The sequence below is a fragment of the Sinocyclocheilus rhinocerous genome, unplaced genomic scaffold, assembly GCF_001515625.1.
Source record: "Sinocyclocheilus rhinocerous isolate Xijiao unplaced genomic scaffold, SAMN03320098_v1.1 scaffold1931, whole genome shotgun sequence".
NCBI lineage: Eukaryota > Metazoa > Chordata > Actinopteri > Cypriniformes > Cyprinidae > Sinocyclocheilus > Sinocyclocheilus rhinocerous.
The window spans coordinates 124197-140987 of record NW_015662696.1 but is presented as its reverse complement, the minus strand read 5'-3'; the positions used below and the strand labels follow the sequence as shown (position 1 = coordinate 140987).

The 16791-nt window shown below is 43.8% G+C and overlaps 2 protein-coding genes across 3 annotated transcripts in view; both read left to right on the top strand.

Moving 5' to 3' along the window:
- Positions 1-2148: 2148 nt before the first annotated feature.
- On the top strand, positions 2149-6618 carry cdo1 (cysteine dioxygenase, type I). Its single transcript, XM_016538368.1, has 5 exons — positions 2149-2363; positions 3008-3085; positions 4476-4633; positions 4729-4898; positions 6047-6618. The coding sequence occupies exons 1-5, from the start codon at positions 2194-2196 to the stop codon at positions 6074-6076; spliced, it is 606 nt and encodes a 201-aa protein (XP_016393854.1). The 5' UTR covers positions 2149-2193; the 3' UTR covers positions 6077-6618.
- Positions 6619-15479: 8861 nt separating this feature from the next.
- The window catches only part of tmed7 (transmembrane p24 trafficking protein 7), a 6227-nt gene continuing 4915 nt past the window's right edge, over positions 15480-16791 (top strand). The window contains exon 1 of one of the 2 annotated variants that reach the window (XM_016538367.1): positions 15480-15599. The gene's annotated coding sequence lies outside the window, so the exon portion shown is untranslated. Of the gene's footprint in view, positions 15600-16093; positions 16165-16791 lie in introns of those variants that run through there. The other variant, XM_016538366.1, reaches the window with a different exon arrangement.

The following is a 16791-nucleotide window of genomic DNA, read 5'->3' as shown; positions in this document are numbered from 1 at the left end:
TCGGGACTTCGGAGCACGTATCGCGGCTCATTTGATTCAGATCGGGACTTCGGAGCGTGTATCGCGGATCATTTGATTCAGATCGGAACTTCGGAGCTTGTATCGTGAATCATTTGATTCAGATCGGAACTTCGGAGCGCGAATCGTGAATCATTTGATTCAGATCGGGACTTCGGAGCGCGTATCGCGGATCATTTGATTCAGATCGGGACTTCGGAGCACGTATCGCGGATCATTTGATTCAGATCGGGACTTCGGAGCACGTATCGCGGATCATTTGATTCAGATCGGGACTTCGGAGCACGTATCGCGGATCATTTGATTCAGATCGGGACTTCGGAGCACGTATCGCGGATCATTTGATTCAGATCGGGACTTCGGAGCACGTATCGCGGATCATTTGATTCAGATCGGGACTTCGGAGCACGTATCGCGGATCATTTGATTCAGATCGGGACTTCGGAGCACGTATCGCGGATCATTTGATTCAGATCGGGACTTCGGAGCACGTATCGCGGATCATTTGATTCAGATCGGGACTTCGGAGCACGTATCGCGGATCATTTGATTCAGATCGGGACTTCGGAGCACGTATCGCGGATCATTTGATTCAGATCGGGACTTCGGAGCACGTATCGCGGATCATTTGATTCAGATCGGGACTTCGGAGCACGTATCGCGGATCATTTGATTCAGATCGGGACTTCGGAGCACGTATCGCGGATCATTTGATTCAGATCGGGACTTCGGAGCACGTATCGCGGATCATTTGATTCAGATCGGGACTTCGGAGCACGTATCGCGGATCATTTGATTCAGATCGGGACTTCGGAGCACGTATCGCGGATCATTTGATTCAGATCGGGACTTCGGAGCACGTATCGCGGATCATTTGATTCAGATCGGGACTTCGGAGCACGTATCGCGGATCATTTGATTCAGATCGGGACTTCGGAGCACGTATCGCGGATCATTTGATTCAGATCGGGACTTCGGAGCACGTATCGCGGATCATTTGATTCAGATCGGGACTTCGGAGCACGTATCGCGGATCATTTGATTCAGATCGGGACTTCGGAGCACGTATCGCGGATCATTTGATTCAGATCGGGACTTCGGAGCACGTATCGCGGATCATTTGATTCAGATCGGGACTTCGGAGCACGTATCGCGGATCATTTGATTCAGATCGGGACTTCGGAGCACGTATCGCGGATCATTTGATTCAGATCGGGACTTCGGAGCACGTATCGCGGATCATTTGATTCAGATCGGGACTTCGGAGCACGTATCGCGGATCATTTGATTCAGATCGGGACTTCGGAGCACGTATCGCGGATCATTTGATTCAGATCGGGACTTCGGAGCACGTATCGCGGATCATTTGATTCAGATCGGAACTTCGGAGCGCGTATCGTGAATCATTTGATTCAGATTGGGACTTCGGAGCGCAGATCATTTGATTCAGATCGGGTTCGCAAATCTTCAGGGTCTTTTGATTCAGTTCGGGATTCAATGGTTCGCCCCTCAGCGGTGAAACAGTGAACAAGCGTCTATAGTTTTTAGCTGATTTCAGATCAGTTATATACATTTTATGACATTTTAATAACATCTGTATAATTAAAAAAGAAAAAAAGAAAAGAAAACAAGTCCTGAAAATAGATAAAAGAGCAAATATTATACAGATACTTAATATTTAATGGTATTAGATTATTTGTTAATTAATTGCATTTAATTCATTACACATTTAGTGTGTTTGTAAAAGCTGTGTTTTTACGCACGAGTTTTTGATGCATTTACACCATTTTGACCAGCAGAGTCATCAGAGCGATTCTGAACAGTGAATCATCTTGTGAAGCAATTTGGTTCAGTTGATTCAAAGCTTCAAAATGATGGTTTCTTCTGGTACTAGTGTTTATGAGGTGAAGTTTAATCGCAAAAATCCTATTATAATCGCATTGTGAGTGTGCATGTAAACGTAGTCAATGTTCTTATGTTCAAGTGTTCAAGATAAATCAAGTGTTCAATGTTCAAGTGTTCAAATGTTCAAGTGTTAATGATAGTGCACGTTTACAGTAAAGTTTTGCAGCTTTGCGTCTCTGCGGCAGTGGTCTCGTCCATTACAGTTCAGCTGAATGTATAAAAGCCTGAACTCCAGCAGAGCCTTAAACAAACAGCGCAGCAGCACTGAAGATGGAGCAGACCGAGGTGATGAAGCCGGAGACTCTGGAGGAGTTGATCAAAACTCTCCACAAGCTCTTTGAAAGCGACAGCGTCAATGTGGAGGAGGTGCAGAACATCATGGAGTCCTATGAAAGTAAACCTCACGAGTGGATGAAATATGCCAAATTTGACCAGTACAGGTAATTTTATTGTTATTGTTATTATTATTATTATCAATCTCAGAATAGTTATGTGTAGACAGTTATTTTGCCATAGTTGATGCATTTAAGTCTTATAATCACAAGGGTTGTTTTGTTTATTTTTACTTATTTATTTATTTTTTAACGTTTTAACTGAGAAATTAACATAAGAAAAATTTTAATTTTATGTTGCAAACGTTTCAGTCTAACACAAACTTAAGGTGAACTGTGTTTTAATGAGTCGACTTTTACTTCTTCTTTATAGCAGAGAATAGAGCATTACTGTTTCTCGTTCCATTTCAACCAAAAGTGCAGTTTTCTCTTGTTTTTAACTGGATGCGATGCTGGAGTTCTTCCTCCGCTGATGTTTGCCAGTGGGCGTGGCCTCGGCTGAGGGGGCGGGGTCGACGCGGGCCAATCAGAGCACGGCTCCTGGCGCACACCCGCTGCTCTCAGTGCTGCATCACATTCCCAGAGCAAGCTTCCAGCATGCAGGACTTCCTCTCAGTTCACTGAAACGAACATGAATATTAATGACCAGCGTGACGTCAGCAGGACGTGTTGCATTTACCAACAACAACAGACAGGAAGGAGGTCTTTTCATTGAACTGACTGATTAAAGTCCTTTTACTGTGTCTTTACAGATACACCAGGAATCTTGTGAATGAGGGAAATGGAAAGTTCAACCTGATGATCTTGTGCTGGGGTGAAGGGCACGGCAGGTACCTGCTGATGTTAAATCACTGTTGTGTTGTGTTCGCTCTGTGTTTACCTTTCGACCCGCAGGAGCCTGGGATCATGTGTGGATCAATAATTGAACACATGTCAATGAATTGGAGATATTAACAGACAGATAATGGCCTGATAGTAGAGTCCAATGTCTGGTGATTAGTGCAGTCATAAAGACAGATAATACTCCCCAAGCCTTTAATAAATGCACAGTGGAGCAGATTCAATTACAGATCAAATAGAAGCATAAAGCATAAGCAATTATTCACTGCGGAATATGAACAAAAAAGGAAGAAACTAGCACGTCAGGATGCCTGGTCTGTTGTTAATATTTGTTCATTTCCACCTAATTCAGCTTAAAATCTACAGTTCATTTGCTGCCTTACATTTTAATAATTTCATCTAAGTTTCAAAACAATGAAAGTTTTTAATACAGCTTTACGTTTTTTTTTTCCTGTGCATTAAAATGTCCTGTTTAATTTTTTTCTGAGCAAAAAACGAATGAATGAATAACTTTAGTTTGAACATGTAGAAATAATGCAGTAAAAATATATTACATATATATTTTTAGTCATTTAAAATATAGTAAAATTTCGTATGATCACATATTTTTTATATATTTCAATAAGCACAGGTCAGAATAAGTATGTTGTTTCATTTTTCCATAAATATATCCGTCATGCTGAATGATGAGGATGAACATTAGCCTATTTCAGCCATATTTTGACATTTTATTTTCACAGACGTTATGATTTCAGTGTATATAAAATCTCTTTTGTAAAATTAATTTGACGTGGACACTTGTTTTGTCTTTGACTCATAATAACCTCAACAAATGAAGCTGAACTTGTTTAAATGATTGTGATGAGTTAAATTGATGGGAAAAGCATATGTGACGCACAAAACCAGGGTCCATTTTTCGAAATTGAGATTTATGCATCAGCTGAAAGCTGAATAAATAATCTTTCCATTGATGTATGGTTTGTTAGGATAGGACACTATTTGAAAATCTGGAATCTGAGGGTGCAAAAAAATCTAAATATTGAGAAAATCATCTTTAAAGTTGTTCAAATGAAGTTCTTAGCAATGCATATTACTAATCAAAAATTAAGTTTTGATATATTTACGGTAGGAAATTTACTAAATATCTTCATGGAACATGATCTTTACTTAATATCCTAATGATTTTTGGCATAAAAAAAAATGTATAATTTTGACCCATACAATGTATTGTTGGCTATTGCTACAAATATACCCCAGCAACTTAACACTGCTTTTGTGCTGCAGGGTGACATACGTTGCCGTGACAGTGCTATAGAAAGTAAGAACTGTTTGTTATTGTGAGTGTGTTTCTGAGTTGGCCTGTGTTGGGCTTGATTGCAGCAGCATCCACGATCACACAGACTCGCACTGCTTCCTGAAGCTGCTCCAGGGTCAGCTGAAGGAGACGCTCTTCGACTGGCCCGACCGCACGCTGCAGGGGGGCATGCTGCAGAGATCACAGCAGGTGCTGCTGGAGAACCAGTGCGCTTACATCAACGGTGAGAGGGGCAGCTTGACTCGGGTCTGAGCTGCAGTGTGTATCAGGCTGTGGTGAGCAGAGCAGAGTTTAAAGGATTCACTCGGTGTGTTTCAGACTCCCTCGGGCTTCATCGGGTGGAGAACGTGAGCCACACGGAGACGGCCATCTCTCTGCACCTCTACAGCCCGCCCTTCCAGACGTGCCGGACGTTTGACCAGCGCACCGGACACCACAACAGCGTCAAGATGACCTTCTGGAGCAAGTTCGGCGAGAGGACGCCGTATGTAAGTCTGCATGAGTCTCTCGTTTGCATCTGTGTGTTTGTTATGCAGATTATGGGATATTGCATAGAGAAATGCTGGATGGAAACACCAAGATGCGCATAAAATCTTAAAATGCACAACTTATGCACTCAATTGAGGTGGATAGTTGTTTTAGCTGATAAGAAAATGTGCATACATTATGATGGGTAAGATGTGATAACCAGCGCACTGATCTCATTGCACAGCATCTCAAACTGTGTTTTAATAATTCTGAAACACCTGAGCAAAACTCCATTATCAAAATGATTTTGTATAATCACCAATATAATGTTTCAGAGATAATCTGACGCCGCGCTTCATCTGGCGCAAGTCATTTATGATGTAGCGAAAACAAAGAGCCACAACTTGCATTTTTATTATTGATACTTTACACCAGTTAGGTTTCATTTAGTTAACTTAATGTACTAAAACTGAATATAAACTATACAGACATATTTAAAAACAACACCCAAATGAATAATAAAAATGACAAAAACACAACAAAATGACTAATACTTAGTCAGAGAGCAGAAAATATTAAACGAACATCTAATTTAGAATATTAACAGAAACTATAATACACTCTAAAAAAAATGCTGGGTTGTTTCAACACAACTTTGGGTCAGATATGGACTAACCCAGCTGTTGGGTTACACTTTTAAATTACATTTTTAACCCAAAAGTTGGGTTAGTTCATATCTGACCCAAAGTTGTGTTGAAACGACCCAGCATTTATAGAGTGTATTATCTGGATAATAATAAATGAACAGTGATAAGATGAATCAGGTGAATGAATCCTAAAAGTTATTTAGAGTTATTGTGTGTTGATCAGCAGATGAGCTGTAAAGGCTGTAATCAGTGTGTCAGAATCCGCTCTCGCTGGCTGCTGCAAATGTGTGCAGCTTATAATGTCTTCCACATGCGCTCCAGGTCTGCCAAACACACTGCTCTTATCTCTCGTTCACAGCTTGCGTAAGCTCACCTTGACCAAACAGAAGAGTTTCAACATCAGCCCTGTGCTTTGATAAGATAAGATAGCGCACCAATGAGGCCTGCTTTTAAGCGTGTCTTTATCTATTAATTGGGAGCTTGTGCTTTCATTTGATCACTTTTGTGTCGCTTTCTTGCAGGAATCCACCGTTTCACAGGAGAACAACTGAGAAGCACGACAGCGCTCGATGGAGACTTCCGCATTAAATTGATGTTTAAGACTTGATCCAGCTCTTTTTAAGATTCACACCGGACAGTGGGAAGTAATTCAAGCTGCTTAATCGTGGCCTAGTTTAGCGCTGGCAAACGAGGCTGAAGGTCTGAATAGATGAATTAGTTGAGCCGCGTGTCAATCAGCTCTTTGTTGTTGAGAAGAGCCTGTTCTCCCAGCATTCCTGTGTAATCACGCTTTTGTACTGAGAGCTGTGGCCTGAAGTGTGTAGTTTATGTTCAGTCGAATGAAAGCGCTGTCCTCCGTCAACAACATCACGCTTCTGCAGAACTCCATCGATGTGTTTGATAATCCCCAGCCTCCGCTCTGCACACACTCGCGCTTTTATTCGATTTCCAGATATTGCCGTCAGTAATCGATGTTGTTGAAGAAATATGATCTCTGCATTTGTAAACTGGAGCTTTTATTTAAAATGGACCTGAATCTTACCTGGAAATTCATTTTTGTCTTAACGTTGACGTAAATAAAACATTTCCCAAATGTTGTTGTTTTTTTTGTGTGTGTGTGTCTGTGTGTGGGTGTGTGAGGGGGTGGGTGTGTGTGTGTGTGTGTCAGTGTGGGTGTGTGTTTGTGTGTCTGTGTGAGTGTCTGTGTGTGCCGTCAGTAATCGATGTTGTTGAAGAAATATGATCTCTGCATTTGTAAACTGGAGCTTTTATTTAAAATGGACCTGAATCTTACCTGGAAATTCATTTTTGTCTTAACGTTGACGTAAATAAAACATTTCCCAAATGTTGTTGTTTTTTTTGTGTGTGTGTGTCTGTGTGTGGGTGTGTGAGAGGGGGTGGGTGTGTGTGTGTGTGTGTCAGTGTGGGTGTGTGTTTGTGTGTGTGTGTGTGTGTGTGTGGGTGTCTGTGTGTGTGGGTGTCTGTGTGTGTGAGTGTCTGTGTGTGTGAGTGTCTGTGTGGGTGTGTGAGAGGGGGTGTGTGTTTGTGTGTCTGTGTATGTGAGTGTCTGTGTGTGAGTGTGTGTGAGAGAGTGTGTGTGTGTGTGTGGGTGTCTGTGTGTGTGGGTGTCTGTGTGTGTGGGTGTCTGTGTGTGTGGGTGTCTGTGTGTGTGGGTGTCTGTGTGTGTGGGTGTCTGTGTGTGTGGGTGTCTGTGTGTGTGGGTGTCTGTGTGTGTGGGTGTCTGTGTGTGTGGGTGTCTGTGTGTGTGGGTGTCTGTGTGTGTGGGTGTCTGTGTGTGTGGGTGTCTGTGTGTGTGGGTGTCTGTGTGTGTGGGTGTCTGTGTGTGTGGGTGTCTGTGTGTGTGGGTGTCTGTGTGTGTGGGTGTCTGTGTGTGTGGGTGTCTGTGTGTGTGGGTGTCTGTGTGTGTGGGTGTCTGTGTGTGTGGGTGTCTGTGTGTGTGGGTGTCTGTGTGTGTGGGTGTCTGTGTGTGTGGGTGTCTGTGTGTGTGGGTGTCTGTGTGTGTGGGTGTCTGTGTGTGTGGGTGTCTGTGTGTGTGGGTGTCTGTGTGTGTGGGTGTCTGTGTGTGTGGGTGTCTGTGTGTGTGGGTGTCTGTGTGTGTGGGTGTCTGTGTGTGTGGGTGTCTGTGTGTGTGGGTGTCTGTGTGTGTGGGTGTCTGTGTGTGTGGGTGTCTGTGTGTGTGGGTGTCTGTGTGTGTGGGTGTCTGTGTGTGTGGGTGTCTGTGTGTGTGGGTGTCTGTGTGTGTGGGTGTCTGTGTGTGTGGGTGTCTGTGTGTGTGGGTGTCTGTGTGTGTGGGTGTCTGTGTGTGTGGGTGTCTGTGTGTGTGGGTGTCTGTGTGTGTGGGTGTCTGTGTGTGTGGGTGTCTGTGTGTGTGGGTGTCTGTGTGTGTGGGTGTCTGTGTGTGTGGGTGTCTGTGTGTGTGGGTGTCTGTGTGTGTGGGTGTCTGTGTGTGTGGGTGTCTGTGTGTGTGGGTGTCTGTGTGTGTGGGTGTCTGTGTGTGTGGGTGTCTGTGTGTGTGGGTGTCTGTGTGTGTGGGTGTCTGTGTGTGTGGGTGTCTGTGTGTGTGGGTGTCTGTGTGTGTGGGTGTCTGTGTGTGTGGGTGTCTGTGTGTGTGGGTGTCTGTGTGTGTGGGTGTCTGTGTGTGTGGGTGTCTGTGTGTGTGGGTGTCTGTGTGTGTGGGTGTCTGTGTGTGTGGGTGTCTGTGTGTGTGGGTGTCTGTGTGTGTGGGTGTCTGTGTGTGTGGGTGTCTGTGTGTGTGGGTGTCTGTGTGTGTGGGTGTCTGTGTGTGTGGGTGTCTGTGTGTGTGGGTGTCTGTGTGTGTGGGTGTCTGTGTGTGTGGGTGTCTGTGTGTGTGGGTGTCTGTGTGTGTGGGTGTCTGTGTGTGTGGGTGTCTGTGTGTGTGGGTGTCTGTGTGTGTGGGTGTCTGTGTGTGTGGGTGTCTGTGTGTGTGGGTGTCTGTGTGTGTGGGTGTCTGTGTGTGTGGGTGTCTGTGTGTGTGGGTGTCTGTGTGTGTGGGTGTCTGTGTGTGTGGGTGTCTGTGTGTGTGGGTGTCTGTGTGTGTGGGTGTCTGTGTGTGTGGGTGTCTGTGTGTGTGGGTGTCTGTGTGTGTGGGTGTCTGTGTGTGTGGGTGTCTGTGTGTGTGGGTGTCTGTGTGTGTGGGTGTCTGTGTGTGTGGGTGTCTGTGTGTGTGGGTGTCTGTGTGTGTGGGTGTCTGTGTGTGTGGGTGTCTGTGTGTGTGGGTGTCTGTGTGTGTGGGTGTCTGTGTGTGTGGGTGTCTGTGTGTGTGGGTGTCTGTGTGTGTGGGTGTCTGTGTGTGTGGGTGTCTGTGTGTGTGGGTGTCTGTGTGTGTGGGTGTCTGTGTGTGTGGGTGTCTGTGTGTGTGGGTGTCTGTGTGTGTGGGTGTCTGTGTGTGTGGGTGTCTGTGTGTGTGGGTGTCTGTGTGTGTGGGTGTCTGTGTGTGTGGGTGTCTGTGTGTGTGGGTGTCTGTGTGTGTGGGTGTCTGTGTGTGTGGGTGTCTGTGTGTGTGGGTGTCTGTGTGTGTGGGTGTCTGTGTGTGTGGGTGTCTGTGTGTGTGGGTGTCTGTGTGTGTGGGTGTCTGTGTGTGTGGGTGTCTGTGTGTGTGGGTGTCTGTGTGTGTGGGTGTCTGTGTGTGTGGGTGTCTGTGTGTGTGGGTGTCTGTGTGTGTGGGTGTCTGTGTGTGTGGGTGTCTGTGTGTGTGGGTGTCTGTGTGTGTGGGTGTCTGTGTGTGTGGGTGTCTGTGTGTGTGGGTGTCTGTGTGTGTGGGTGTCTGTGTGTGTGGGTGTCTGTGTGTGTGGGTGTCTGTGTGTGTGGGTGTCTGTGTGTGTGGGTGTCTGTGTGTGTGGGTGTCTGTGTGTGTGGGTGTCTGTGTGTGTGGGTGTCTGTGTGTGTGGGTGTCTGTGTGTGTGGGTGTCTGTGTGTGTGGGTGTCTGTGTGTGTGGGTGTCTGTGTGTGTGGGTGTCTGTGTGTGTGGGTGTCTGTGTGTGTGGGTGTCTGTGTGTGTGGGTGTCTGTGTGTGTGGGTGTCTGTGTGTGTGGGTGTCTGTGTGTGTGGGTGTCTGTGTGTGTGGGTGTCTGTGTGTGTGGGTGTCTGTGTGTGTGGGTGTCTGTGTGTGTGGGTGTCTGTGTGTGTGGGTGTCTGTGTGTGTGGGTGTCTGTGTGTGTGGGTGTCTGTGTGTGTGGGTGTCTGTGTGTGTGGGTGTCTGTGTGTGTGGGTGTCTGTGTGTGTGGGTGTCTGTGTGTGTGGGTGTCTGTGTGTGTGGGTGTCTGTGTGTGTGGGTGTCTGTGTGTGTGGGTGTCTGTGTGTGTGGGTGTCTGTGTGTGTGGGTGTCTGTGTGTGTGGGTGTCTGTGTGTGTGGGTGTCTGTGTGTGTGGGTGTCTGTGTGTGTGGGTGTCTGTGTGTGTGGGTGTCTGTGTGTGTGGGTGTCTGTGTGTGTGGGTGTCTGTGTGTGTGGGTGTCTGTGTGTGTGGGTGTCTGTGTGTGTGGGTGTCTGTGTGTGTGGGTGTCTGTGTGTGTGGGTGTCTGTGTGTGTGGGTGTCTGTGTGTGTGGGTGTCTGTGTGTGTGGGTGTCTGTGTGTGTGGGTGTCTGTGTGTGTGGGTGTCTGTGTGTGTGGGTGTCTGTGTGTGTGGGTGTCTGTGTGTGTGGGTGTCTGTGTGTGTGGGTGTCTGTGTGTGTGGGTGTCTGTGTGTGTGGGTGTCTGTGTGTGTGGGTGTCTGTGTGTGTGGGTGTCTGTGTGTGTGGGTGTCTGTGTGTGTGGGTGTCTGTGTGTGTGGGTGTCTGTGTGTGTGGGTGTCTGTGTGTGTGGGTGTCTGTGTGTGTGGGTGTCTGTGTGTGTGGGTGTCTGTGTGTGTGGGTGTCTGTGTGTGTGGGTGTCTGTGTCTGTGTGTGTGACTGTGAATGTATGTGAGAGAGTGTGAGTGTGTGTGTGCATCTGCATGAGTTCTGCTTAATTCTTGCATGTAAACTTTTATCCAAAGACACTTACAGCATTCAGGTTATCAGTTCTTGCTTTCGCAGGAATCGAAGTGTTTTGTGTTATGGATCAGAAGAATCTTCTAGAGGACTCGTTTTCATCCTTGTTTCATCTTCACACACTACAGTTAACTAAAACTAAAACCATTGCAAATATTGTTGCTTGAAATAAAAAATTTTTTAAATGAAATAAAATATTTTAAAAAACACTGAAACCAGCTAGTTTTCAAGGCGATATTTCTCATTTTCATTGAGTTTAACTTGATGTACTAAAATCAATAAAACTAAACCAATAATAAATAAAAATTTGTAAAAACGAAACAGACACACTGTATTAAAAAGAAAAAAGGAATTTTTCTGCCAGGACATTATACATTAATTTTACGGACCTTTCCGTTAACCGTAAAACACAAAGAATGAAGTGCAAAATTTAAAATACACATAAAACACCTGTAAAAAATCAAAACGTAAAATTCCTACATTTTAATACAGTACATTGTGATCTAATTTTAAAAAACAATTTTACAGTGCATATTTCAAAACAACAAAAACTAATAAAAATTAGCAAAATACACAAAATAAAGAATAAAATTAACATGAAAGCAGAAAATATAAAACTAAATCAAAATATTAACAAAAAGTATAATTGAATCAAATGATCTTCTGCTTGTTGATCAAATGCATTGATAAAAGTGTGAATGCTGTGGTTCTTATGATCTGATCTCTGACTCGTTTCTCTGTGTTTCTGAACTAACAGACGTCTAGAAGCTTCTGAGTTTGGTGTTGAGGCACGTCTGCCAGATTCTTCATTCACACTCCAGGAGCTGCTGCGGATCATCTTTTCTGTGCTGATGGCCAGGAATGAGCTCGCAGCTGCAGGGGAAGCTAGAATGCAGAAACACATCAGTTCAGTGAAAAACAAGAGCAGGTTCCTCGCTATAGGACTCGTTTCTCAATGCTTAAGTCTTTAGTTCAAAACTCTTCACAGTTCTCCAAACCACATTTCATCTTGATACAGCAGTGAATATCACATTCCAAATGCACTAAACACACACACACACACACACACACGTCTCAAATCAGCTCATTCTTCCACACGCTAGCAAACAGACAGACTTTATCACAACGACCTACAAACTCGAACAAGCAGCATTATACAATGTTTGCTTTCGTAACATTACTTACAAAACAAGAAAGACACTTTCTACTGTTTATAATTCAGTGCAGTAAATGTTCATAGTCCGTGTTTACTTTACAGCACAACATTATTCCTACCTTTTCTCCTTCTGCACAGATGATGATGAAACTGAAAGACTGTGTAGGGGTTATCACATTGTTTTTAAAATTCAGAATATGTTCCAATGTGGTATTATTGTATAAATGTAGCACATTTCTGTATTACTAATGTTTGTGTTATGGTTTTGAGCTTAAGTTTGATCTTGTAGGTTCATTGAGTTTTGGTGTTTTTTGTGTCTGAGTGAGAAAAGAGTTCGTGTGATATGAAAGATGTTTTCATTGAATGCATTTTATGATAAATGATCCAGTTCATCCACGTTGATGCTCTTGAGCTTCGCTTTGTGAAGAGCTTTGAAAACGTGAGAAATGTGTGTTTGATTGTGAAACACTGTAATACTGTAACTCAAACAGCTGAAGCGCGCATCTGCACTAAATAATGATGCATATGTTTTTACATTACTTTAAATCATCAAGATAATTTAACCAATTTCAACTTCAAGTTCTATGAGATTCAACTCAGTTTTTAAAAGTCTAGTTTGAGTTAAAAGTCTCTGGCAGCGTCTGAACCGAAAGTTAAAGTATGGTGGAGATGTTTTACAGTGTGTTATATTGTTTATGATATCCTTCCCGTCCTGTAGCGTCTGCAAGGTTCGATTCAGTGAGATTGTTTTCTCGTAACACACATGCTCCTGTTGGGCCGCTGCTTTAATAATGTGCCAACAAAATCAATGCAGCAGGAACCTTGAGCCCATGAGAACAGGAATTCAGTCACGTATCACCGTGCATCACTGCGAGAACGACCGACGAGCCTCTCGGTGAGAGTCACTGACCTCAAGCTGTAAAGTTCAGGAGAAACGCTTTCATAACCTCAGTCACCCATGAATGTTTTCAGCTCCTCCAGCACTATATCATATCTGTGAAAACAGCCATAGAACATTACGACTGCGTTTATCGTTCGTTGTCTCTTCCTCAGGACGCACATCACAGAAGCAGAAACTGTAACATGGGTAGAAGATGTATTAATAACTTCACATAGGAATAACTCATCAGGATCAGAAGATAACAGAAGATGTTTATTGATCCGCTCTCAGCGTCTTTATCTGTTCATATCTGCAGGAAGAATTAACATTCACACAGTTTGTGCGCTAAAGCATCCGCCGCTCTGTGTGTGTGTGTGTGAGTGTGTGTGTGTGAGAGAGAGAGTGTGTGTGTGTGTGTGTGTGTGTGTGTGTGTGTGTGTGCATGTGTGTGTCTGTGTGTGTGTCTCAGCGTAATGATCAGTGTTGGGGGTAAGCATTACAAGTTATGTAATCAGATTACTTTTTTCAAGTAACTAGTAAAGTAACACATTACGTTTTAATTAACAAGAAAATATCTGAGATATCTGAGTTGTGTGTAAACACTGTCTGTCTGATATGGTACAGTAGTTGTGTGTCTGTGTGTCTCATAATGTGAGTAACAGTCTCATTAACGAGACAAACGGCTGTTTTTCACTCAAACGGAAACCAGGAGGATTTCAGTCGTCTTTATTATAGAGTCACAGCTCCAAAAAACACAAAACAAAAATGTGATCTTTTAGGACACTGAGCAGATGAGAGATCAGGAATAATAACCAGTAAAGCTTCATGTCATCAACAGATTAGTCTCTTCAGACCAGAAGCCTGTGGGTTTGCCTGCATCTCTGGGTCGTATCATTGATCTGATTTTCAACAAAGTCAATCGAAAAACAAATAGCACACAAATAACAGAAAGTTTGATGATTGACAGAGCAGGATGGGACAAGTGCGTGAATCCCTGATGGCTACAGATGAGAATGAGGGGTTTTATTGTTTATTTATGGAAAGGATAATGGTTTTTATGATAGTGTAAATGTGTCTCATTAACCCAGAAACTGTGTAAGCGTCCAGCGGAAATATAACACGAATCTGCATTGGCCTCAGAGCCTCGTCGTCTGGAGTCTATAAGGCCCCGATCAGACAGAACGCATTTTTTGCAGTGAGAGCCGGCTTTTTTAAAATTGTTTTCTATTGGCAGTGAGTGTTTTGTGTGCCCCGGGCGCCTCGTGTTGCCTCGTGTTTTAGTAGGAGTGCTCTGAGCACCTGAAGTGAACAGACGAGCAAAGATTGGCAAGTATTTCACGACACCGATCTCCTTTACGGCTGTTTCAATGGTAACCAGAGGACATGGTTACAAACCAAGCGGCAACCTCCCGCTCTCTCTCGTGAAACCAATACGGAAGTGACTAAAACTGTAATTCGTCGACTGGCCGCTAGAGGCTGGCTCCGAAAGACAGTCAATCCCATAGACTCCCCATGTTAAAATGCCCAACTTTACAGCAGAAAAAAACATGTTTACAGCCTGGTACCCAAAATGATTTTGGTCTATATAGCTAATTTTGCCCTTCATGACAACTGTGAGGGGGGTGAATTTTTTTTATAACTCGTCCGTTTAAATTATATTAAGCCTTAAAGTTCTGCATAATTAAGGGCGTGGCCACTTGAGTGGCAGGTGGATTGCCGCTGCTGTCACCGCCGTCGAGCTAGGTGGGCGTGGTTTCAGCAACTAGCTCCCGCCTTTTTGCCCATTTTCGATTATCCGGGAGTGACGCGCTGCCAAGATGGCACGGCTGGCTCCGCCCACTTTAGGCTTCAAAAACGCTCTTTGGAAACCTACGGGTGACGTCACGGACACTGCCTCCATGTTTTTTTACAGTCTATGTTACAAACACAGAACAGAGACAGAAGGTGCGTCCCAAATCGCGTACTTATGCACGATTCTATGACGTTTTGTAGTATAAATAGTGTGAGTAGTGTGTTCACACTGAAAATTCCAAAAAGAAAAAGTGCACTTTAAATACCCGGATGAAGCACTTAAATAACCGAACATACGAAGTGTGGAATGTTGGACACTTCATGCACTCAACTGTCGCAGCTTTAATTACGTACCGAAGGGGGAGGAGCTACCAGACTCCGTTAATGAATGACAAAATAACCTTATATAATAAGGCGGGACTTCCTTCAGTATGGCGGCCGTATCGAGGGTTGCACTTTCCCCCATTCATAGTAAAATCTTTGTAAATCTATAGTCTTTGGCCGTCTTTACTAGTGACACTTTAAGAGAATCAGTATATTACATTATTATCTATAATAATACTGTAGTCTGTGATACACTGAAGCAGTGCACATGTTGCTCAGAGGAGGTGTTTTCTGTGACAGCAGACTACAGACTCAGTGCCACATCATCACAGTATAGTCTGCTGAACGCTGCTCTCTGCTGGTCTGACCCGTCTCAGAGATGCTCACCAGCTTCTGCAGTTCTCAGATCACTACACACATGCGCACATTCGGTTTCATGCTCAGCAGATTCAGATTTCTTGTAAGTGAAACTCAATGCACACGATGAGTTCTGAAATCTCACACTCTTCTAAACACTCAGTCATGGTGTGAGCTCTGTCATCTTCACATGCGAAATCAAAATCTGTCAGACATACATGCATATTCATAAGTATCTATAAATGGGAAATGTGTGATGTCTGCTAAACCGGCAAATGATCTGCCATAGCAATGAAATCTCAATCTTACCAATCAAGTTTGGAAGCAGCTGTTCACTATTAATCACTATAAATGTGTAAAACTGCACATGCAAATGTGATTTTTATGTTTGCATGGCATAAGCAACAAAATGAAGTCTGTATATATAAGACATATTTCCAGGGTTTGACTGCCGTGCTGAAAAACATCACATTTAAGTACGGCTCACACGATGACAAAAGCACTTTTATTGTGGTGGCGTTGGACATTTAGGTCCTGAAGCATCAGTTGAATGTTTTGGTGAGTTACTACATTGTGCAGACATGCAACAGGGTTGTGGTTTCCCATAAACCAGCTGTGAGCAATGAATGTTATGCTGTAAGATCCAGACAGAATCAGCTCACTGAGTTGAGTTTTCTGGTTCTTGCAGCTCCGTCACACTTTTATTGAGCTTGAACAATAAACATACAATATAATGCAGCTACATAATAACAACTTCTAGTTTAGCATGCATTACACTGCTATATTAAAAACAAAGCACTCTTTTCAATAGAACAGATGTATTCCTACACAATTTTACTGTCAGAGAACATCTTTAAATTTATACACGACGATATTTGATGGCTGTTAGGTTTGCTTTATTCAGTTAAATTTCCGAACAAAATTAACAATTTTATAAAAAATATATATATATATTTAACAGAAAAAAAACAGAACAAACAACACGAGTACAAAACTGCAAAACTAAATAAAATATTATACTTTAACTACGGAACAGCCATCTACGGTGACGTTGTGACGTTGTTACGCACGTACGTGCAATGTCACACGTCAAACAACTTCCTACTTCCGGTTCGGTTTCGAGGTAAGCCGCACTCATCACTCTCCGTCGTTATTTGCTGTAAAGTGTGATGGTTTAGAGCAGCAGGTTGATCTATCTTGTCGCATTTGCGCTCACGGATGTGTTTGAACGCGCTGAGCTCGAGCTCGCAGAACCGCGGCTTAACTAGGGTGACCATACGTGCCATTTTCTCAGGACGCGTCCTGGCCAGGATTTCTATATTGCCTAAAATATCTAGGTTTTGGCTTTGTTTGTGTGTGCAGACCGATCGGTGTTTGACATCAAAGTACCATACAGACGGTTATGCTTTCGAAACGCTCTCGAGGTACTTTGATGTCAAACACTGATCGGTCTGAGCCGCACTGCTAAGTCGAACACTGTTAAGTCGAACACACCTAATATGTACGCGTAATTGCATCGCTTTGACCGTAGATCCCACCTTCTCACACGCCATGATTGGTCCATTATGTACAATGCTTGCATGTTATTGGTCAAACTAATTTTCGATCATTAGCTTCAGCAAGCATGAAAACAGGAAAACAAAGCCAAAACAAATCCTGGCCAGGACGCGTCCTGGGAAAATGGCACGTATGGTCACCCTAATTAACCATTTGCACACACGAGCATTATCCGGCTTCGCTCCTCCCGACC